General features: G+C 42.7%; 2 protein-coding genes across 2 annotated transcripts in view; both read left to right on the top strand.

Annotated features, from left to right (window-relative positions):
• Positions 1-4,237: 4,237 nt before the first annotated feature.
• Positions 4,238-8,474, top strand: LOC100733580 (amine oxidase [flavin-containing] A-like). The gene has a single exon (XM_005001555.4). It carries the CDS (start codon positions 4,253-4,255, stop codon positions 6,860-6,862), a length of 2,610 nt encoding a protein of 869 aa, XP_005001612.3. The 5' UTR covers positions 4,238-4,252; the 3' UTR covers positions 6,863-8,474.
• Positions 8,475-8,507: 33 nt separating this feature from the next.
• The window catches only part of LOC134471457 (liprin-alpha-1-like), a 62,865-nt gene continuing 48,156 nt past the window's right edge, over positions 8,508-23,216 (top strand). Inside the window, exons 1-5 of the mRNA XM_063230350.1 lie at positions 8,508-9,339; positions 21,393-21,494; positions 21,882-22,046; positions 22,452-22,526; positions 22,849-22,944. Coding sequence (XP_063086420.1) covers positions 9,079-9,339; positions 21,393-21,494; positions 21,882-22,046; positions 22,452-22,526; positions 22,849-22,944 — 699 coding nt within the window. The 5' untranslated portion in view covers positions 8,508-9,078. The remainder of the gene's footprint in view (positions 9,340-21,392; positions 21,495-21,881; positions 22,047-22,451; positions 22,527-22,848; positions 22,945-23,216) is intronic.

Consider the following 23,216-nt stretch of genomic DNA (forward strand, 5'->3'; position numbering starts at 1 on the left):
CAATGCAAATCATAGCTGTGCAACGCTTTTATGTTCGTGTCGTTTGCAGGAGTTGAGAGTAGCTTACTGCAGCCATAGTCCTGGTGTAGGGACAGGCCCAGAACCCTGAGCTTTGGGCACTGTCCTTGCTGTCTGGTGAGGTCCCTTGACTCTTCCTGCCAGCAGGAGCCAGGAGCAGGGCTTGAAAACCTGGTTCCACTCATACCCTGCCTGCTGGGCCCTCCTGTGGAAGCCCAGCTGAAAAGCCCCTCCAGCCTCTGAGCTGGCAGCAGCATCCCCAGTGCCCTGCCTTGCCTCCACCTTGATAGCAGAACTTTGCCAGTGTTGCTTGTGTGATACAATCCTGAGAGTCCATCTCTCCTCCCACAAAAAATTTGGTGCATCAAGGGGTCCCCAGTGTGGAAACTCTCATGTATGACTATAGTTTGGGGATGGGAGAAGGGAACTGTCTACCAGTGAAGCTGCTGCTACCTGTTGGAGAGGGTGGGCAGATCTTGAACTCGGGTGTGACATGATACGGGATATATGGTAACAGTGTTTCCATTGCCCACTGTTTACCCATTTGCTCTGTGACCATAGATGTGGCAGGGGCCTTGCAGACCCCGGACACAAAGTGGACAGGTCCCTTTCCATTTTGCTGAGTCATACATCTGTAATTCTTAAGTTTGATCTCAAGGACCCCTTTAGTCTGAGGAACAACTCGGGACTGGGTTTCTGGGCCCCTTTGTGCTCTCAGCCACTGGAAGCTGGAGGTCAGAGGTTAGCAGGCTTTTCTCTGTTGAGGCCCAGCCATGAGGAGTGATTTCATGGAATGGAGGCAGCAAGGGTCTCTGGGAAGCACTGCAGTTTCTGATGGCCACTTTGGGCAGCTCTGAAGTGCACACAGAGAAGGAAAACTGAGAGCAGGTGAAACTTCTTGTCTTGTGTGTGGAAGATACTTTTGCTGGTCCTTGTTCAACCAAAGATGTCCAGAAAGGGACTGCATGGGAAGTTAACGGAGCATGTCCCGGGTGCTGTCCCTGCATGTGGAATGACTGGTGAGGGAGGGCTCTGGTGGGGAACAGCTGGTTCCACCTTCATTATTACCTCCAGCTACAGATTGTGTAACCAAGAAGAGAACACAGGTGCCCCAGAGCTGTGCCCTGTGCTCTTGCACCCTGCAGACGCTGGTAGAGTGGGCAGGTGCTTTGCCTCCTACACTGGCTTGCAGATATTCAGCTTCTTTATCTGAGGAGGATTAAAAACAGCCACCTCAACTAGCTGAAGTGGCACACTCTTGAAGCTGAGACAGGAGAATTGCTGAAAGTTTGAGGCCAGCCTGAACTAGATAATGAGTCCTCGTCTTCCAAAAACCAAAAGACAAGACAGCTCTCTCTCTCTAGTCAGGTGCTTGCTAGAAGCATTTCACATGCTCAAGTGCCAGGACACACCTTCCCAGCTGGATGGGCCAGGCACAGTGTCACATGCCTTTGGTCTCAGCACTTTGAGGCTTGCCTGAGCCCAGACAATCCAGGCCAGTCTAGGCAACATAACAAGACCCAGCTCAAAGCAACAACTGCATGGAATGATTTGAGCATGTATTGCAATGTGATACAGTGATACATTGAGTAACTGGCTTTTCTGGAGACACCAAGATGCCTTCAGGTCCTTGCTTCCATCCAGTGTTGTGAATTCTGTTTTTTCTTCTTTCTTCTGACATTTTCTGCCACGGAAACAGACCCCTTGCTTTTGATTATGATTGTGAAGGTGATGCCATGTAAGGAATATAGTCATTCAAGTACAGTAAACACAGGCTGCATGGTGAGGTTGTTTTTCCCCCAACATTATCATTGTTACAATAGTGCTTATTCAATGAACATTTAAAAATTCCATGAGCCAGACAGCTCAGTTGTCATTTCTGCTCTGTAAGATTTCCCATAAACAAGCCATCTAGATTTAATGTGGTTAATTTCTCTGTTAATGAAACTTCCTCCTAGTAAATAAGGAAATCCCACCTCTCAGGTGCACTGTGAGACTCAGTAGGCCCAGGGCGCTTTTCCAGGCAGAACAGTGACTTCCCACAGAAGCCCACCTTGTCATCCCAGGGATTTGTGAGAATGTCCTGTCTGGCACGGGAGAATTCGGTTGCAGATGGAAGCAGGAAGAGGGCGCTGAGGAATCAGTGGTTAAGGGGGCAGAGCTTCAGTGTGGGAAGATGAGGACATTCTGGAGGTGGACGTGGGGACAGCTGGTCAGTAGTGTGAGCATACCTAATGCCCCCGACCTGTGCACCTGAACATGGTTCAGATGGGAAGTTTTGTGTGTGTTTTACCATAACGAAAATATATCTTGTTGTCTGTTTGCTTTTTGAGACAGGGTCTTTTTCATAGCTCAGGCTGGCCTTGAACTTCTATGTAGCTAGCCCAGGCTGACCTTCACCTTGCAGCAATCCTCCTGCCTCAGCTAGAATTATAGATGTATGCTGCCACACCCTGCTGAAAACAAACTTGTCCAACAGAGATTAGAAATTTCTGAGTCGACCCAGCATAATCCAAAGGGGTCTTCAAGAGGCAAAGGGAGGGGCCTGGGGATTTAGCTCAGCGGCATAAGCACCTGCCTTGCAAGCAGGCAGTCGTGAGTTCGATCCCCAGTACCGATAAAAATGAAAAAGAAGCAAAGGGAGGCTAAGAGCTCAGAGTCACCGTGGTGGGATGGGAGAGGACCTTGACTGTTACTGCCAGCTCTGAAGTTGAGGAAAGTGGACAGAATCCACAAGTCCCTCCAGAAACTGGAGGCAGGAGGAAGTGGATTTTCCACTGGACCTGCAGAAAGGAAGGCAGCCTGGCCATACCATGTCTTTAGCTCAGGAAGACCCTTGCCAGATCCAGACCTACAAAACTGAAGGGACACTGTTTCTTTAGGTTATCAAGCTTGTGGTGTCACCAGAGTCTCCACAGACCATCCAGTCTTCATTACTTGGTGGTTGGCATGGTCTGTGTCTGACCACAGAGTCCCTTTCTCCACTAGGTGACTGCTGGGTGCCCAGAAGGTGCTTTGCTTGATAAATGATGCAAACCTGATGGCATGAAGAATCAAGGGACCCACGTTTGGTGATTTCTCCATGTGATGTTTCCTCCCACTTTTCTGTGGTGCAGGGTACAGAACCAGGACCCTCACACACGCTCTAGTCAGGCACCCTGACACTGAGACACACTCCCAGACTCCCCTCCTCAGGTTTTAATTGGCAGGATCAAAATTTGTCTATATTTATGATTGGTAACATGCTACTTGTTTTGTTCCTTGGATTTTTGAGACACTTTTGCTCTGTAGTTCAGGCTGTCCTTGAACCCACAGCATTCTTCTTGCTTCAGCCTCCCACGAGCTGGGAATAGCGGTGTGTGCCACATCGCCCAGTCTGTCACATATTTTGATATGTGTACACACTGCAGAACAGCTAAACTGAGCTAATTCACGTGTGTTATCGCTTGGGGTTATTTTTTCTTCGTGATGACAACTCTTAAGTCAACTGAACCCTTTTTGCTTTTTAAGAATGGTTTTTGTTTTATATCGCAATGTTTAAAAAGACTGCGCGCAAGGTAAGGAGCGGGAGACTGAGGCAGGAAGGTTGGAGCTGGCCAGGGGCCACCCGCCAAATGTCACCCGGGGGTGCGCGTGGGCGGGGGCAAAGCTTCAGCGCTTGGCTGGCGGTTGGTCCTGCGCTGGCGGTTGGTCCTGCTCGCGGCTAGCAGGACCCCCTAGGTCTCGAGGGACGGATTCTAAACCACTGCACATTGCCCAGGAGACCCCAGTGATGGCACTGTGGACTCGCCTGTATGGCCGCGTCCTGGAAAGCTCTAGGGTAAGTGGGGCCAGAACTTGTACAGCACCCGGTGAGGTGCTAGAAATCATCGTGGTCAGGTGTGCGGTCGCGGGGATCTCTTGCTGGAGGGTCGCACCTGCCTGGGGTACTACCTGGAAGTCTTCAGCGATCCCTGTCGCCCTCATTAGGCCCGTCTGTCTATGTGACACAATAGCCTCTCATGATCGTACCTCTCACCTTTCCTTCCTAACCATTCTCCACTGTACTGACCTGCTGTATTTCCATTGTGAAGCCTTCTTCTTTTTTTTTTTTTTTTTTTTTTTTTTTTTTGAGCTGTAAACTTAAGTTAGGTTGACTGAACAGCCACTGCAGTCCTTGAAAAACATCTCTCTAGGCTGGTAAGGGAGGGTGAGAATAAGAAACGCCTCCCCTGGCGACCCAAAAGCTAAAAACATGAATTCACACAGCTCAGTCCCGTTCCGCGGTGGCCGCGGCAGAGGAAGAGGGCGTGAGTCAAGGCAGGGTTTCCAAAACTCGGGTTCCAATAACCAGGTCCAGAACCTGGCCCCCTCTTTTCGCGCATCCGCGACCCACTGGTCAGAGCGGAATGCCTTAGCTGAGAGACCGACTCTCTCCCACTCTCGTTCCATCAACCGGTTACACGCGGTCGCCTTAGACCCAAACTCCGGTGGGCCCTCCGGCACTAATTGTGCCCGGAGCTCTAACCGTGACCGCACGACTGGCTTCAGGGGCTTCCGTGCGGGAGGCTATAGAGGGCAGAACTCAGTATCTGCCCCTCATTCGAGTGCCTCTGTTGGGGCCGCCCCAGCTTCCAGTCATGACCCTGAAGCTAACCACCGCCGTGTTGTAGAACCTGCCCCATCCTTGAGCTCCTCTGCAATGTCGCTGTATGGCTCTTCAGAGAGATCTCTACCTAGCTTTGTCCAAGATTCGATACGGAGTTCCCAGACTTCAGTTTCCGGCACACCCCAAGGGTCTCTACAAGAAATCACTACGAGCTTAAAGTCTCACCCTCCTTGCCTACTGGAACCGGGACCTTCTGCACCTAGTAATGCTTTCCACTCGCCGGTGCAGGTTCCTTCTACACCCAGTATCCGTCCCCGACCCTCAGCACAGGAGCAGCACTCGCCCAGCCACCCCTGGATATCAGTAGCTCGGCCTTCTGTACCCTATTGTAGTCCTACCCAAGAGTCGGTACAAGGGTCTTTATCCAGTAACAACGGGGGAGCGCGCGCCGGCTTCGCCCGGGGAGCTAAACCACAATCAGCCCCGCCCCCGGGCGGTCTCAGAGTGTCAGCACAAGAGCCCGCCCCAAGCTTGGGGCCCGGCTCCCCCGGGATATCTGTAGGAAGATTGACTCCGCCCCCGAATGCTAAGCTAGGGTCAGTAGAAGGGGCCGCCCCGCCCTTGGCTGTCCCTACTTGTGTGTCTAAGCCTCAGAAGAATCTCAACCAAAGCATGGCGAGTTCGGAGAAAGCAAGCCCTGCAGGCCAGATATTCGACGTAGTGGTGATAGGAGGCGGCATTTCAGGATTGGCTGCTGCCAAACTATTATCTGAACATGAACTTAGTGTTTTGGTTTTAGAAGCCAGGGACAGAGTTGGAGGAAGAACATTCACTGTGAGGAATGAATATGTTAATTGGGTAGATGTTGGTGGAGCCTATGTAGGACCAACCCAGAACAGAATCTTACGCTTGTCTAAGGAGCTGGGGCTTGAAACTTACAAAGTGAATGTCAATGAGCGTCTTGTTCAGTATGTCAAGGGGAAAACTTACCCATTTCGTGGAGCATTTCCTCCTGTATGGAATCCTATTGCATATTTGGATTACAACAATTTGTGGCGGACAATGGATGACATGGGAAAGGAGATTCCAAATGATGCACCTTGGGAGGCTCCACATGCCCAGGAGTGGGACAAGATGACCATGAAAGATCTCTTCGATAAAATCTGCTGGACAAAGACTGCTAAGCAGTTTGCTACTCTATTTGTGAATATCAATGTGACCTCTGAGCCCCATGAGGTCTCTGCTCTGTGGTTTCTGTGGTATGTGAAGCAATGTGGTGGTACCTCTCGGATATTCTCAATCACCAATGGAGGCCAGGAACGGAAGTTTAAGGGTGGATCTGGTCAAGTGAGTGAAAGAATAATGGGCCTCCTAGGTGACCGAGTGAAGCTGAACTGCCCTGTCACCTATGTTGACCAGTCAGGTGGCAACATCATTATAGAGACACTGAATCATGAACGCTATGAGTGCAGATATGTGATTAGCGCCATCCCTCCAACTTTAACTGCCAAGATCCACTTCAGACCAGAACTTCCACCAGAGAGAACCCAGTTAATCCAGCGCCTTCCAATGGGGTCTGTCATTAAGTGCATGATGTATTATAGGGAAGCCTTCTGGAAGAAAAAGGATTACTGTGGCTGCATGATCATTGAGGATGAAGAAGCCCCAATTTCCATTACCCTGGATGACACCAAACCAGATGAATCAGTGCCCGCCATCATGGGCTTCATACTTGCCCGGAAAGCTGATCGGCTTGCTAAACTCCATAAGGAAATAAGGAAGAAGAAAATCTGTGAACTGTATGCCAAAGTGCTGGGATCTCAAGAAGCTTTAGAGCCCGTGCATTATGAAGAGAAGAACTGGTGTGAGGAGCAATACTCTGGGGGCTGCTACACAGCCTACTTCCCTCCCGGGATCATGACCCAGTATGGAAGAGTGATTCGCCAGCCAGTGGGCAGGATTTACTTTGCTGGCACAGAGACTGCCACACAGTGGAGCGGGTACATGGAGGGAGCAGTTGAGGCTGGAGAACGGGCAGCTAGAGAGGTTTTAAATGCTCTTGGGAAGGTGGCCAAGGAGGATATATGGGTGCAAGAACCTGAGTGCAAGGATGTTCCATCAGTTGAGATCACCCGTACCTTCTTGGAGAGGAACCTGCCTTCTGTGCCTGGCCTCCTGAAGATTATTGGAATATCAACCTCGCTAACTGCCTTCGGGTTTGTGTTGCAAAAGTACAAGCTACTGCCACAGTCCTGAAGTTTCAACTTCTGGCTTCCATCTTACTCATTCTCAGTACCACCAACCACCATCAAAAGGAAAGGGTGAATTAAAGGTTGTGTCATTGGGCCATTTAAGTGCACTTGATTTAAGCGCTTTTCAGTTTATTCTCAGTCTGTGTTAAAGTAAAAATAACCCAAAGAATTATCTAGTTAATTTCAGTAAGACCAAATTCTGTCTTGTCTGTGTAGACTAACTCATGCTTGTTACTCTATTAAAACCTTGTGATTGCTCTGTTGATTTCAAGAAGTTAAAGTGTTCATGAGAAGCAACTGTCTTTTTCTCACCTTTAATGTAAAACACCTAATGATTTCAGAAACATCATTTTCTCTGTAGAGCTGGAGTAAGTTAAGACTTTGCCTGTGACATCTTTAGGAACTGATGAAGTGTTGGTACACAGCCCAGAAGTTCACAACTTTCTAGGGTGACCAACTGCCACTATGGATCAGGGTCCCAGAACAGTACTCACCTCCTGTTCTTCACATTTGAAAGACTCAAGTTTTTGGCTGGGGATGTAGCTCAGTGGCACAGTGCCTGCCTGGCAAGTGCAAGATCTTGGGTTAAATTCCCAGAACTAAAAAGAGAGAGAGAGAGAGAGAGAGAGAGAGAGAGAGAGAGAGAGAGAGAACATTCAGGTTTTCAAAAGCCCCTTCCAAAGGTTTAAAACAAAAACATTTTCTTTTAAAAATGTTTTTATTTAAGAAGAATTAAATACTTCTAGATAAAATCAGCCAACTCAAGTCTATTAGAACATTAATTTTATCCTAAATGCAAACTTAAGTCTCTGCACTGATGTGGAGAGTTTCCAGTGTTTATTTTATCCTCAGTGCAAAGAGCTGAATTTTTCTGCCACCTTTTATCTTGCAATTCAAGAGCATTTTAGCTAACTTAAGTTTTGATAAGGGCTTGAATATGTTCCAGTACATGAGCAATTGCCATGTGTCATATCAAACAGCTGTGAGAAATCTCATCCCTAATCACTTGCAGTTGTTTCTATTCATGTACTGATTAACTCAGTCTTGATATGCCTTGAGAAATTTTGGTTTAAACTTCTGAACTGGCAACAGTTTTAACAATAATCAGATTGTTATCATATTGAAGTTTTGGATGTTGGAGGCCTCCTGAGGGTGCAATTTCCCCTCTTCTCTTAAGTTTTAGAAAACCAGTGAATTCATCTGAATTAGATCAACCCTCCTAAGCCACAGATTGGGTATCAAAATGAATGCCACTCTACACATACTTAGGCATGAAATTGGAGCTGAGAACACCCACCATGTGTGGGCTTAACCCACACAAAGAAGATACCATAGATGTTTTCTCTGGACGAGAAACAAAAGTCAGTTTAAGAGACTGACAGACCTACTCTGGCTCTGTTGAGACATCTCTTTCACAGTTCTGAAATCTGACCCCGAAGTTAAGTTGAGAATTAAAAACTCAATCTTCTTGTCACAATTATTGTTAAATAAGGTCTTATACTCCACTGAAATCTGCCCCAGTGCTAATATGCATATTTGTGTGATTTTCCATTAAAGTAAATTTTTGCCTCTGTGGTACTGTTTTGTTTGTTAATAAAGTACACTGCTACCCTTAATAGCCTAAAAAAAAAAAAAAAAGAAAAGAAAAACATCTCTCTTGAGCCATAGCAAATCCAATTCCTTTCTGTGTTCACTAAATTAAGCCCAAGAATTCAGGCAGGCCTTCCCAGGAGCTGACTGCACACAGTCAATAAGATGTAAGATGTAAGATGCCTGTTGGATTTTGTACTTGTCAGTTTTCCTGGCTGTATACTGCTTCTGTGCTTTTCCTGAAAAAGGATTGAGTGGAATGGGCCCCTACCAGGAAATAGAAAAAATTAGGTAACAGAAGCGCACTTGTTTTCAAAACTAAAAAGTTTGCTTTTGCAAACAAAACCTCACATGGTTTGCTCTATTCTTTATAGGAGAAATAAGTAGCTCTCTTTGGGCCTTACATCTTCCCAGCGTTGTTGTCTTCTTTAGTGTCTTCATGTGGTGGCTTTCTGCATTTAATGGGTGCCTGGGTGTATCTTCACAGAGTATTTGCATCCAAAGAATAACAGATCTGTGAATAAAGAGATTGTCAGCTTTCCTTTATTAGCTACAGATACTCATAAAGTTGTAGATTTGTGGGAACCTGTATTTTCCGTATAATGACTAGTCCTGTGTTTTTGTTCCAAAATGATGTGTGAGGTGATGCCCACCATCAGTGAAGAAGGCCCTTCAGGAGGAAGTGAAAACCATGGATCTGGCTGCCCTTCACAACCAGATACAGATTCCCATTTTGAACAGCACATGATGTCCATGCTAGAAGAAACATACATTGCTCAGAGCACACTGATAGAGACTCAAGAAACATTGGCGTTGACCCAGGGGAAATTACTCGAGGTTGGTCATGAGAGAGATTCGTTGCAGAGACAACTCAATACTGCGCTTCCACAGGTATGTGTGGTTTTCACCTGAAACTACAGGTTTTTTCTGTTACGTGTCTTTCTGTGGTACCATCTTTTGTTTTTGTACCTGTATATTTTGTGTAACCAACCACTTGTCAAATGATAGTTCCTAGTGTTTGTAAGCGCATGCAGAGTTCCTGGGGATTCAGCTACTTAGGGCAAACAAACTAGTGTTCTGTAAAGTCATGTGAAAATATCTTACTACTTTCACTCTTCGCTGAGGAACTGCTAAAGATTTGGGAATGCACTTTGAAGGTTTTTTAAAAAGACTTGAAACAACAACCAAGCGGCATGGTCCTTGGTTTCTTTGATTCTGTTTTGTGAGATCTCTTGCTTAATGTAGGCTTCCCATGGCTTGTATCTCAGGAATTGTATGTGTGTTTAGGATTGTATCTCAAGGATTTGCAGTTTTCTAATGAAATTTGGTAGATAATAATTTTTTTTTGTTTTTGGTATCAGGAATCGAACTGAGGACCTTGCTCTTGCCAAGCAGATGCTTGTTGCTGCTGAGATATTATCTCTAGCCCTTGAAATTTGGTAGACAAGGATTGATTTCACAGAGAAAAATTTTTACAGACTATCTTTACAGAATACCGGTGTTTGTAAATCACATTTGTAATAAGGGATAGAAAACTGGAAATTTATTCTTTAGGAACTTTCTCCTTTTAGACTAGACTTCTAAGTTTAAAACAACTGGGCTGGGGATTTAGTTCAGCAGCATAAGCTTCTGCCTGGCAAGCATAAAGTCATGAGTTTGATCCCCAGTACCAAAAACAAATATATAAAAGTAAAAACCACCTCAAAGTTGGAAACAACTGTAGTTCTTTCTTTAATTATATTACATTCAGCCCAGTATCTCAAAACTGCCTCTTGTGGAATTAAATGGAGACTGAATGGCATGCGAAGGGAGAACATAGTAAAACTAGAAAAATGTAAGGTAAATGGTACACAGCATAGTGGGAGATAAGTAGCTTATTATTTAGGTGTTTATAAGCCATCGAGTACCATTTTACTTGTTCATAATAGTTGCCTTTCTGGTCCATTCAGGTAGACCTGAATAAGCATACATCTATGCTGTCATGATGAGTCTGCAGTGATAAATCGGCAAATGAACACTAGCCCTAATGTATTTGTTGGCTATAGTCAATTCTCCTGAAAGATTAATAAGCCAAGCATTTGAATTTCCTTTTTAGAAACAATAATTTGATGTTAGTGCTATATGTTTCTTTTGTTGGTTAGAGAATCAGTAAATTGTTTGCTTTTGTGGAGCATAGGGTTGAAGGAGGGCTTCATTTGTGTTTGCCTAAGTGCTCTATCACTGAGCTCCATCCCTCCTAGTCACATTAAGATTTTTCTCATTGGAATCTTATAAATGTCAGAGTTTATTTAGGTCAGATTTTACTATAGAAGATTATAAGAACTGGCCAACTTGTATTTGTGTAGGGAGGTAATGGGGAGCAGTTTATGTGAAGGATTTTATAGTATATACAGGTATTTGTAAATTTGTGATGGTTTAGTTTTGTTTTTGTAATATATTGACTATAATTTGAGATAGATCTACAATTTATCTAATACATAGTTAATCTATTCAGTTTTTGGAAAAAACAGGCAGGCAGGACCTGAGAGGGAAGTGACAGGAGTTTTGTAGAGTTGGTTTCAGGCAGTGGGTGTTGTCACACCTGCTGATGAGGTGGTTGCCTGGTGATTTGTTTCTGGAGGGTTCTCAGTGTAGCAGCCTGGAAATGCTTAGTTTAGTGCATAATGTGATGATGCCACCAGGTCCCGTCACCATCTGAGCACCTGATGCAGCATTTCAGAAACACAGAAACCATGAAACAAACTTGTTTTGGTCCTTTTCCTTTCCTGGAATCAGGCTCATCTTTGGTAGTTGTTTGACTAGAGAGGCCTGTCAAGTAAGTGCCCGGTGTACTTTTGGCACATTGGGTAGGCAGGTCAGAATGTGCCCTACTTCTAAAAATTGAAGTAAAAGGCTGGGCATGGTAGTGCATTCCTGGAATCTTCAACCCTTAGGGAGGCCAAGGCAGGAGGATCAGAAATTTGAGCCCAGCCTGAGAAACTTAGCAGTTGTCTTAAATAAAAAATAAAAAGAGAGCAGAGAATGCTCCTCAGAATGAAGGCCCCCAACTATAGCAAATATCAGAAATCTTCTCAGCGAATTTTCCATAGAGCCAACACACTTGAGAAACAGTTCCTACATCAAAATGAAACACTGGAAGCCCCTGCCTAGTTTCCAGTACAGGTGTTTCTCATTTAATTACCTGCTTAACAACTGTTTGGACTTCCCTGCTGCTCAGACTTATGCCTCCTCTTTTTTTATTTTTTGTAAAGTTCTGCACATCTGGTTCAGAGACTCTCAATGGTTTTTTTTTTTTTTTTTTTTTTTTTTTTTTTAGTTTGTAATGTTTATACAGTACTATATTTTTTCTGATGGTACTCTATGGTACTGTAGTTTCATGTTCTGTTGTACATTATATACTGCATAGAAGTTGTGCAAATAAAGGCAAAGTCATCAAGTTGGAGTTTCCTTTGACCATTTCTTTGTGCTGAGTGTTGTAATGTATGTATTATATACAGCTCCTCATTTAGCAACTAATTCTTTTAACGCTGTACTGACAGGAATAGGACTTGGTGGTTAAATGAGGAATCCTTGTACCTTTCCTCCAATTCTAACAATGGTCTTGATCTCTCACCATTGATTATTTTTGCTTCTTCTTGACTAAATGAAGTAAAATAGTACCTATATTGTGTTTCTTGGTTGTTTCATTGTTCATGAGATTTACCTGTGTCCTATATTTTTTGCCTATTCTCATCTGTTGTCTGGTAATCCAGCATACCAATATATCAAAATTTGTTCTTTTCTATTCATGAACATTCAGGTTGATTCCAGTTTTTATCAATTCTATCCTGAGTATTCTTGTGTATTATTTCTTTTGTGTATGAGAGTGAAGCTATGGCTGAGCATGGCGGCATATGCCTATAAACTCAGCAGGGCAGAATGTTGAGGCAAGAAGACTGCGAGTTTGCGCCCCTCTTGGGCTTTATACTGAGAACCTGTCTTTTTTGGGGGGGAGGTAATGGGACTTGAACTCAGGACGTTGTGTTGCCAAACAGGAGTTGTGCCACTAAGCTATATCCCTGGCCCTCGGATCCTTTAAAAAAAAAAAAAAAAAAAAGCAGAGAACTGTGGAGTGATAGATATCCCATGCATTTGTTCAGCCTTAAGAGATATTGCTAAAAGTGGCATTGTACTGACACCAACAGCATGTGAGAAGTCAGTGCGCATATCATCTTTACCCCTGACACTGTTCATTCTTCTTTTTTTTTTTTAAACTGGTATCAGGGCTCGAACTCATGACCACCTGCTTCAAGGCAGGCACTTATGCTGCTGAGCTAAATCCCCAGCCCCCATTGTTTATTCTTTTATGTTAGCTTTTCTGGTGCCTATTTAATGGGAGAGGTGACTTAGTGAGAGAGGTACCAGAGATCGAACTCACGACTACCTGCTTGCAAGGCAGGTGCTTTTGCCACTGAGTTAAATGCCCAGCCCCTTATCATGTATTTCATGTATTTCTTTAGCATTTCTACTTCTTCATCTGAGAAGGGTCTGTTCATTTTTGATGCCCATTTTTTGAATTTGGGGGTGGTTCTGTATTTTTGAGCTCCTTATATATTTTAGGCATTAATCCTTTGTCTGAGGAACAGCTGGCAAAAATGTTTTACCATCGCGTGGGTTGTCTCTTCACTCTCTTGGTAGTTTCTCTTGCTTTTCAAAAGATTTTGAATAAGATGCAGTCCAAGTTGTTGATTATTTCTGATAGAAGCTTTGCAATTGGGGTTTTTTTCCATGAGATCTTTGCCTATACTAAAGTCTTCAGTTCTGCCTGTCTTCCAGCAGATTGGAGTTGTTTCTATTTTCATATTGAAGTCTTTGAGCTATTTGGATTTTAGCTTAATGCCTGGGAAGGGATATGGGTCTAGTTGTAATCTTTGGCATGTGGAAAGCCAGTTTTTTCCAGCACCATTTCTTAAAGAAGCTATCTTTCTTCCAGTGAGTATGTTTGGCTCCTTTGTCAAAGATAAGATGATTGAGTATGCTGGAGTTGTTTCTACATCTTAAAATCTGTTCCATTGATCCTTGAGTCTGGTTGTTTTGTTTTGTTTTGTTTTGTTTTGTTTTGTTTTGTTTTGCCAGTTTTTATCACAATAACTTTGTAGTATAATTTGCAGTCAAGGATTGATTGGATTCCTTTCTGGTTTTGGTATCAGGATAATACATGCTTCCAGGAATGAATTTGGGAGTATGGCTTCTCTTTCAATTTCTTAAAAGAGACTGAAGTAGTAGTATTAGGTTTTCTCTAAATTTCTTGTGGTGTTCAGCAGTGAATCTGTCAGGGCCTAGGGTTTTCTTTATTGATGGGTTTTTAATTACATCTTCACTTTCACTGACAGATACTGATTTATTTAGAATTTTTATACCTTCTTGATTCAGCTGTGGTAATTCATATGTAACTAGGAATCTGTCTATTTCTTCTTTGTTTTCTATCTTACAATACACATTCTGAAAGTAGGTTTGGTTTTGAGGATCTTCTGAATATCTGTAGGACTTCTTGTGATTTCCACCTTTTGATTCCCAATTGTATGTGTTTGGGTCTTTTTTGTTTTTAATAAGGTTGGCTGAGAGTTTGTCAAGTTCATTTAATGTAACACAGAACTCTTTGTTTCATTGATTCTTTGTATTATTTTGTTAGTCTCCATTGCTTTAACTTCTGCTCTGTTCTCTATAACATCCTCCTTTTTACAAGCTTTAGGCATGACCTGCCCTTGATCTAAAAGCTTGAGGTTCAACAGTAGGTTATTTGAGCTTGCTCTGTTTTTCAGCTATGGGTATTCAGTGCTGTAAATTTCCCTCCTAGGACTGCTTTCATTGTGTTCCTTATGTTCTGTTACAATGTATTGGCATTATCATTTAATTATAGATACTATTTAATTTCATCTATAACCCATTGGTTATCCAGGAAGGTATTATTGAATATCTATATGTTTATGAATCTTGTAGTTGGCCATTGATTTCCAGTTTCACTGCACTGTGGGCTGATAATATGTCTGGAATAATTTTAACTTCTTTCCATTTCTTTAAGCATGTTCTGTGAGCTACAATGTGTCCTATTGTGGAGAAGGTTGCATATGCAGCAAAAAGAATGTGTCCTCTGATGTTCTGGTGTGGAATACACTGTAGAAATCTGCTAAATCCGTTTGTTTAACAATTTGGTTCAGTTCTGACATTACATTGTTGATTTTCTTGTTTAGTTGATCCACCCATTTGTGACAGTGGGATAGTGAATTCCCTGTTATAAATGTATTAGCGCATATTTTGCTTATCATGTCTATTAATATTTGTTTGTATAGTTGGGTTTTCCATGGTTGGCATTTGGTGCATATATATTTATGACTGTTATCATTTCCTCTTGGATTGTTCCCTTTACAAGGATACAGTGACCTTTGTCTCTTAATCAGTCTTGGCTTGAAATCCCTTTGTCTGCAGATAGAATAACTACCCCTGCTTTTTTCCAGGTTCCTGTTACATGAGTATTGTTTTCCATCCTTTGACCTTTCAGTCTGTGAATTTCTTTTTGAATAAAATGTGTTTCTTGTATGCAGCATATTGTTCGATCCTGCTTTTTGATCCATTCTGCCAGTCTGTTTCTTTCGTTGGGGAACTGAGGCCATTAACATTGATTATAACTGATATGTATTGACTTATCTTTTCATGGTTATTCTCTTATCATTGGTTCTCTTTTTCCCTCCTCTGTGAATTGCTTGCCTTGCCTGGTTGATTGATTCTGTTGTTCTTCATGGAGTTGTAGTCCTTAATATCTCTTTCAGGAATGTCCATCAGAACATTTTGGTGTGCTGGTTTGGTGTTCGTGGGTTTCCTCAGGTGTTCTTTATCATGGAAAGTTTTATTCATTAATTTTGAAAGTTAGTTTTCCAGTGTAAATCAATCTAGTTTGGAGGTTGTTTTCTAGGGCTTGAAAGGCTTCACTCCAAGCTCTCCTTAACTTGAGCATTTATGTTGAGAAGTCTGCTGATTCTGATGGGCTTTTCTTTATAAGTGATTTGTTTCTTTTCTCTAACAACTTTTAATAATCTGTTCTTGTGGTGAATTTGTGGAATTTTGAGTATTATATGCCTTGGGAAAGATTGTTTTTGTAGTGGTGAATTGGAGTTTTTATAATGGCTAATTTCTTCACTTATCTCTGTGTTGAATTTTTTACCCTGCTTGGGAATTTTTCTCCCATTACTTTTGTGAACAAGTTTAAGCAATTTGTGGTATCTCCTGCTTTTTCATTGACTCCAGTCAATCTTACATTATTCCTCTTTGCATCATTTAGTGGCCACTGGATTGACTTTTTTTTTTTTTTTTGGGTCCTTTGCTTCTTTTAAGAAATCTTTCTTTCCATGATTGCTAACTGTAATTCATCTTCTATAATCTCCTGGATATCTGTTTGAATCTATTTCTTCTTGGTTCCTCTCCCCCCAAACCCATTTTATTTTGAGAAAAAAAAAAAACTAAAACAAAAATTTCAAAACAGCAATCAGGGCAACAATGGCACATACATTATTCATTATCATCCCCAAATCATTCACTCAGAGCACAATATTTCTTTCCTGTGCTAGGCATTCATGGTCTCCATTATTTCCCTAAGCTCTTTATTTATCTTTTTATCCATATAGTTCTAGAGTCACTCACCATCTCTGTAGTTATCTAAGAAATTATTTCTGTTTTTATTTTTATAGAGTTTTGTTCATCTGCTTATTACAAGATCTCGCCATGCAGTTCAGGCTGGCTTTGAACTCGTGTAGTACATATTGGCAGTTCTCCAGGCTCAGATTCCCAAATGCTGGGATTACACTCTGCACCACCATGCCTGGCTGTTCAGTTTTATAATAGATATTGCTGTAACATCCTTGTCATCATGGGAATATTAGAGAGTAGGTGGTTATCAGGGCCCTTTGTTCTATAGTGTCATGCTTTAAATCGCATGTGTTCAAACAGAATGTGCTCTTTGAGTAGTAATTTATAGTGTTTTCTAGTAAATCTTGGATAACTTAGATTTAAATTTGTGATAAACGATTATTTGATTTCCAGTTATATTTCCTCTAAATCCTGTCTCCCTTATTTCTGTCTTGTCCTTTGTATTGTAATATATTTGCCTGAGTAGATCCTTGAATTTTTAGCTTTAAATCGTGTCATAAATCTGGTGTCTATTTCTATGCATGCGTCTTGTCAGCCTAGCAACTTAAGGAACTATCATAGAAAGGCAAATTTTCCAGTAACGGAGCATACCTTTGTATGTTCCTAATGCATGGAAGAGTATAGTATGTCACACATAAGTGTAATGTTGTCAATATATTGTAATGAATAACTGATGTTTCATTGGAAATGTTTAAACTGACCTGCCACATCACAAGTTACTGTTCTCTTGGCAATCAGCCATCCATGGAACATGGGGACAGATGTCAGTGCTTGCTATACTCAGAGCTTTTGCCTCTAACCATTGCATGCGTGTGTATAATAGATGGAAAATTTAGGATTTGAAAGGAGGGAATGATTGAAGCAGAGCCATAGGCTTTAGATGGAGGAAAAACAGTTTTTTCTGATATGGAAGGCTAGAACTTAGTAAGCACTGCTCTCTGCCAGGTGCCAAACTCAGTACTTGGCCATTTTTTTGCTATATTTAGTCCACAAGCACATCCCCGTGAGAAACCAGTTGCTGTGCTTGCCCCCAATTACAGATGTGGAAACTGAAATTTAGATCACATGATGTGCAGAGCAGGTATAAGTTAAGTCTGTTTTGATTCCAAAACCAGGACCATTTCTCCCTTGAGCCTAGATTTTTCAAGATGTTCTGATCTGCTGACAGTCTCCTTCTCAGAGGAAACCTTGGAAGTAAAAGCGGTGCCCTGAAAGCAGTGGGGATTGCGGAGTTTTCTTTCTGTCAGTCTAGAAGCTCCCCCTAATGCCTGCTGCCTCTGGCCCTGTGCCATGCCCGCTTCATGCTTCCTGCCTTCCTGGTGGTGCACTTGTGGGGCAGTGCTGCTGCAGGTGCCAAGTGGTGATTGTCCTCAGCAGCTGTGTGTGAGCTTCTCTATGTGGCTTAGCAGAAGTGTAATTTAGTAAGGACACAGGTACAGATCCTCACTCTGTTGCTGATTAGTTCCTGGCCTGGGAGCTGTTCCTTGGCCCAGTGGAACCATGGCTTGCTCTCTTGTAAGTGAGGTAGTGATCCACACAGTAGTGCTGTTTGGAATGGCCCTGATCTGTGCCCGCCCAAAGTGAGATGCCGCGCTTTCACCAGCAGCCGGCCTCAGAGCTTACCTCTGTTCAGTGGACTTCAGTGTGGTTTGGATATTTTGGTTTTGGCAGTAAGAATTTCTCAGCAAAGGAAGCAGTCTGTTGACTTAGACTCAGACACTGTAGCCTCGTCTTGTTCACTAGTCATCTCTCCTCAGCATGCAGCCTGGTGACTTAGAGGAGACTTGCTCTGGGCTGGCTATGAAAATTAGCCTAGCAATGAGTCTAAGGACAGCAAATATGGACCAGACAAAGACTGGTATGGGATGGTTACTTTTACACTTTAGTTTTACCTGGCAGAGCGAGGTGACTTCTTGGCACTTGTAGAAAGGTCTGAGACAAGGCAGTGGGTCCTAGCCTTGGGTTTCCTCTCACAAGAGAACAGAGGCAGAATGAAGGCCTGGTTCAATGAGCCTAGAACGCTCTGGGCAGAGCGGGGCCAATGTAGGGGAGTCTTGGTGCAAGAATCTCTTTTTGTGGGTGGAGCATAAGTATAGTGCCTTACCTCTTCTTTTTTCTTTTCTATTTTAACAAATGATTGTTTTAACCTGAAATTTTAAATGATGCCTGGTAAACAACATGGTCTTAAGTTTGATTTTTGGGTCCCTCCCAAAAATATTTTTGAACTTTTATGATTCTTGTTAGTAATTTCAAGCATGATGGCCTTCTTTAGAGATGAGATTGCTGGACGTTAAACACGGGGCCTTGAACATAATAAGTAAGCATGCTCTGATTACCCCAGCCCACAGCAGTCTTGTTTTGTTACTACAATTAGAAATGAGAGTCAGACAAGGTGGTATATGCCTGTAATCCCAGCACTCAGGAGGCTGATACAGGAGGACTGCTGGAGTTTGAAGCCAGCCTGGACTACAGTGTGAGTTCATGGCCAGCCAGAACTGTATAATGAAACCTTATCTCAAAAAAGAGAGAGAAAGATACAGAATTTGTCTGTTTATCTGTTAAGATTATATCATATGTTATATATCCTAATTTAAGATTGTATCCTAAGTTAACATTGTATCCTATGTGATTTTAGACTTGCAGCCTCTAGAACTGTCAGAAATAATTATCTGTTGTTTATTAATACCCAGCCTATGACTATGGTAGTTTTTTTTTTTTATAGTAGCTGGAAGTGACTGGGAGAGGGAGACTGCTAACAACATAAAGCCTCCTCATCTAGATGAGCATGAAACTAGATTCCACAGTGCTTAAAAATAGATAATACTAAGACATGCTTACAGAGATGACTACTCACAAACAGGTGCCTATTTCACTCGATCACAAATGGGTGGAGAATCTGCCAAAACTGCCAAAATAAGTGAGCATGATACTTAGAGACAGATTAACATCCATAGTAACAGGGACTGGCGGTAAAACGAAGCAGGTATGACAAAAAAACAACTTGGAATCTAGTAAATGAAACAGACCTTAGCTAGAATGATACAGTCTGTTGTGGACACGGTCAAAGACGGAGCATTGGCAGTAAGTCACCAAAGGTGAGCCAGATTGCAGCAAGAGAGACAAAATGAGAAAAATTCAAGGCCCTCAATTCAGGCAGGCCTAGAGGCAGGACCACCTATTGATGTGATAGGTGTGTGAATAGAATTGATTTGATTTTTGACTTAGAGTAATTAGAGTCTACTTTTCTTCTACCTGCCCCAGAATCTTTCTGATAAAAGATTCCATTAGAGAGAGGGCACACTCTGTCAGGAATGGTACTTATTAGGTGACCTGACAGTGAGCTCTTGCTTATCACCATGGCCGATGCCAGTTAGTACCTCGATCAGGGCCGTGTTGGCATCTACAGGAGAAATCTGTACCACAGGGAAGAGCTCACACTTAGTAGAGAACATGACAGAAGTCTAGATGGCCGGCTGGCCAATACCCTTTCCCCTACTGCTTCGCATCCACAAGTCCCATTCCTGAAGGTTGGCTTTGGGCCTATGAAGATGTCTCAACACTGGCTGGAACTCTGTCAGGTTTTAAGACACATTTGGATGATTTTTACCTGGTTGGCAGGCAGGAGCAAGCAGACCCTATGTTAGTGGCCTTGGTGAGGGGGCATTTGAGTGTGAGGAGACAATCCTGCATGGCAGGTCCAGGGAGCAGAGCCTGTGTTGTTGGCCTGGGGAAAGGACCTTACCTTGTTGGCCTGGGGGAAGAAGGGGCCTTCAGTTGGTCTGGATATGAGAATCATGTGTTGCTAGCTGGGAAAGAGAAGGCTCTGCTGGCCTGGGGAGAAGAATCTCTATGTTGTTATCTGGGGAGCCACCATGGTTTTGGCCTGGTGAAGGGCCCTGTGTTTTTGGCTGGAGGAGTCCGCTATGCTGAGCTGGGTGGGGGAGGCAAATAGAAGTCCTAATTCAAATACCATGGACTCCTGGCCTTATTCCTGATATTTCTTGAATAGATAATTTCCTCATTTGCTGTTATCCTTTGAGCCATTTCCAGAAGCTTTGAAGAGTGGTTTTCATCATTTCAGGTCTCCCTGGGGAGCAGGCTGCAAAGTTCCTGCCAGGCTAAGTTCGGCTCACCCACAGTCGTGATTTTTTGGAGAAGAAAAACTAGTTTAAAAGAAATTTTGCTCTTTTCCAGTGCTTTCTGTGGCAGTGTCATCTCTATTTCTCTCTCACTTTACTTGCCCAATCTCACTGTGGCTCACATAGGCACATGAGTCGTGGTCTGGTTAAAGCAGACTTCATGGGCCTGTGCTTTCTGTGATGAGATTGACTGTGAGCTGCAAACAATTGCTACCAGTGCCCTGTAAGAGCATCGCCTGTTTTAAACTAGCTTTCTAGAATTATCTAGCTCAAGCACATGTTCTTTTGAAGGACTGATTATTTATCCGGTAGATCTTTATTCTTGTCTTTTAAAGGAAAAGCACCTAAAGCCAGAAACACTGGCAGATGATTTTACTTATTTCAGAGTTGCTTTGCTCCAAATTCACATTGCTCAATTCAGTTCATTTGTGGTATCTGTGAACCGGTGTCATAACACAAGGTTTAGCACAGAACAGTGCTGCAGGACTCCTGCAGCTTCTCTCTGCCTTTTGCAAGATCTCCTACACTGCTGCATGCATAGTGTTTTGAGAATGCCTTTACAGAGAATACAAAAGGCTTCCTAGTCCTAGCAGTAAGCCCATTCTTCATAGTTGACTTTGCTCCAATGATTCAGGGAGACTATAGGGACTAAGGGAAAATCAGAATAGAGAGGGGACTAGAATTGGATAGTGACCTTCTAGGCCTTTTTTCCTTGATTTCTCTAAGGGCTCTAGGTCTCAGATCTGTGACTGACTTACAAATGTCTTCAGATGCTTCATTTTGGGATGCCAATTGAGGAAAATGCTTTTATTTCCTGAAGTCTAAAGAGGTGGACCTGGACACTCATTATCCCCTGCTGTGCTTTCAGCAGTGCCAGGGTGGAGGGAAGTCAGATGGCCTGGGTTAGACTCTCATTCCATTGGGAATACCTATGTCACCTTACGGCAAATGGTTGATCTCCATTTCTCTGGAGGAGAATGGGAATCCTTTGCCATGTATCTTGAGATTGGGCTGCCTGTGTGTGTGGACTATGAGGCCAATGGAAGTCTTGCTTAAGAGGTTTTTTTTTTTTTTAAATTTATTCATGTATGTGTTGATTTATTCCTTTACTTTGCTGCTTTGCAGGAGTCTTCAACGCTTGCAAAAGAGCTCAACATTTGCAGGGAACAGCTGCTTGAGAAGGAAAAAGAAATTGCTGAACTGAAAGCAGAAAGGAACAACATGAGGGTCAGTGGAGCTCTGGTTTAAGTGTTTTGTGCTTTTTCCTTCTGTAGAGTGTGTTCAGTATTAAATGTTGCTTAAAATTTGTGATAGAAGGCAAAGCATGGTGGCATATGCCTTCAATCCCAACATTCTGAGCCAGGAATGTCTTGAGTTAGAGGTCAGCCTGGGCTAGCTAGTAAGTCCTCAAGCCAGCCTAGACTACAAAATGAGACCTTCTTGTTAATAAAAGAAATTAGTGATGGAAATTCATGACATTCGAATACAATTGAGGGAAATTTACCTAACTCTACTGAATTGTAGGAATTTGAACTTGTTTGACCATGAGATTATGAAGGATTTGAATGTGAAATTGAAGGTGCTCTTTACACGCCCCCTTTGGCCTGGTTTCAGCTGCTCCTGGAACATCTGGAGTTCCTTGTCTCCAGGCATGAACGCTCTCTCGAAACGACTGTGATGAAGCGGCAGGCGCGGTGTCCTGCAGGTGTGTCCACAGAGATGGAAGTGCTAAAAGCACTGACATCCTTATTTGACCACCACAAGACCCTGGACGAAAAGGTACATGAGCTACACTAGTGGTTCTGGGTTCTTACACTTGCTGGGTTCATGGCAGACTTTGCATGTGTTTGTTTACCTTTAAGGTTTGCTAAGTTTTTGAGTTCTTGTAAACAGACTTTCTGTATTAAAAGGCAATGTTCTGCATAATCAACAAACACTAACTGGAATGTGAGTCTTCAATTGATTATTTCTGAATATTGACTGCCCATTAAGAACTGGATAGTGTTCATTTATTTAGGAACAAGAGTTTCCCGGCCTTAATATTTAAAGCCATTAACAAGGACATTTTCTTGACAGTACTAGCAATGAAAGACATTGAAAGTACTTTATTATATGCCTTTCATCAATATCAGGATAACTATATGGAAAGTGTGCGTATGCATATAAAAACTCAACTCTTTTCAGGTGCGAGAGCAATTACATGTAGCACTGCAAAGGTGCAGCTTGCTGGAAGAGGAACTGGGCGCCACGCAGAAGGAGGTAATTGTGGGACATCATCCTAGCCCTGAAAAGGGAAAATTATTTTATTTTAATCTCTTAAAAAACAGTGTGAAGCCTGTAATACTATTGGATTAGATTTTTATTTCAGATTGCAAGAATCTCTAAATTTGTTGTCAAGCAGTCAGTACATTCTGTTTCTAGTAATCTGGTTCTGCTATGGATGGTCAGCTTTGGCATGTACTGTCTTTTTTATACTATGTTCAGCACTGTAGAATTATGTTTTTCCAAATGGAATTTTGCTGTCTTTACTCATTACTCTTCCATAAGTTATTGTAGTCTCATACTCAGTTTTCGATTGTAGCTAATGACTCTTAAAAAACAGAATAATGAGAAAAAATCACCAAGAGATGGAGTGCTTGACCATGAACAAGAAGAAACACCAAGCACTAGTGGAAAGGTAAGTCCTTGAGATCTCTCTTTGTTCTGTTGCTGATTTCTTATATTTTGTGGTTCGTGTGTGATGCTGTTTGGATGCTGTTGCTGGAATGGCCTGCTTCCAGCTAAAGTGATTGTTGAGAGTCCTATCATCCAACAGATGGCATAAATCCATTTTGATAGTCCCTATGTTCAAAAGTATTTTATTTGGTAGTACACTAAGGTTATTTAAGAGTGTCCATTTTACCCATCAGAGATCTTCTGCTGGCTCCTTAAGCCATGAGGAAGACCTTG

Source organism: Cavia porcellus, unplaced genomic scaffold, assembly GCF_034190915.1.
Source record: "Cavia porcellus strain 051 isolate PalLab524CR breed Dunkin Hartley unplaced genomic scaffold, mCavPor4.1 scaffold_18, whole genome shotgun sequence".
In the NCBI taxonomy this organism is placed as follows: domain Eukaryota; kingdom Metazoa; phylum Chordata; class Mammalia; order Rodentia; family Caviidae; genus Cavia; species Cavia porcellus.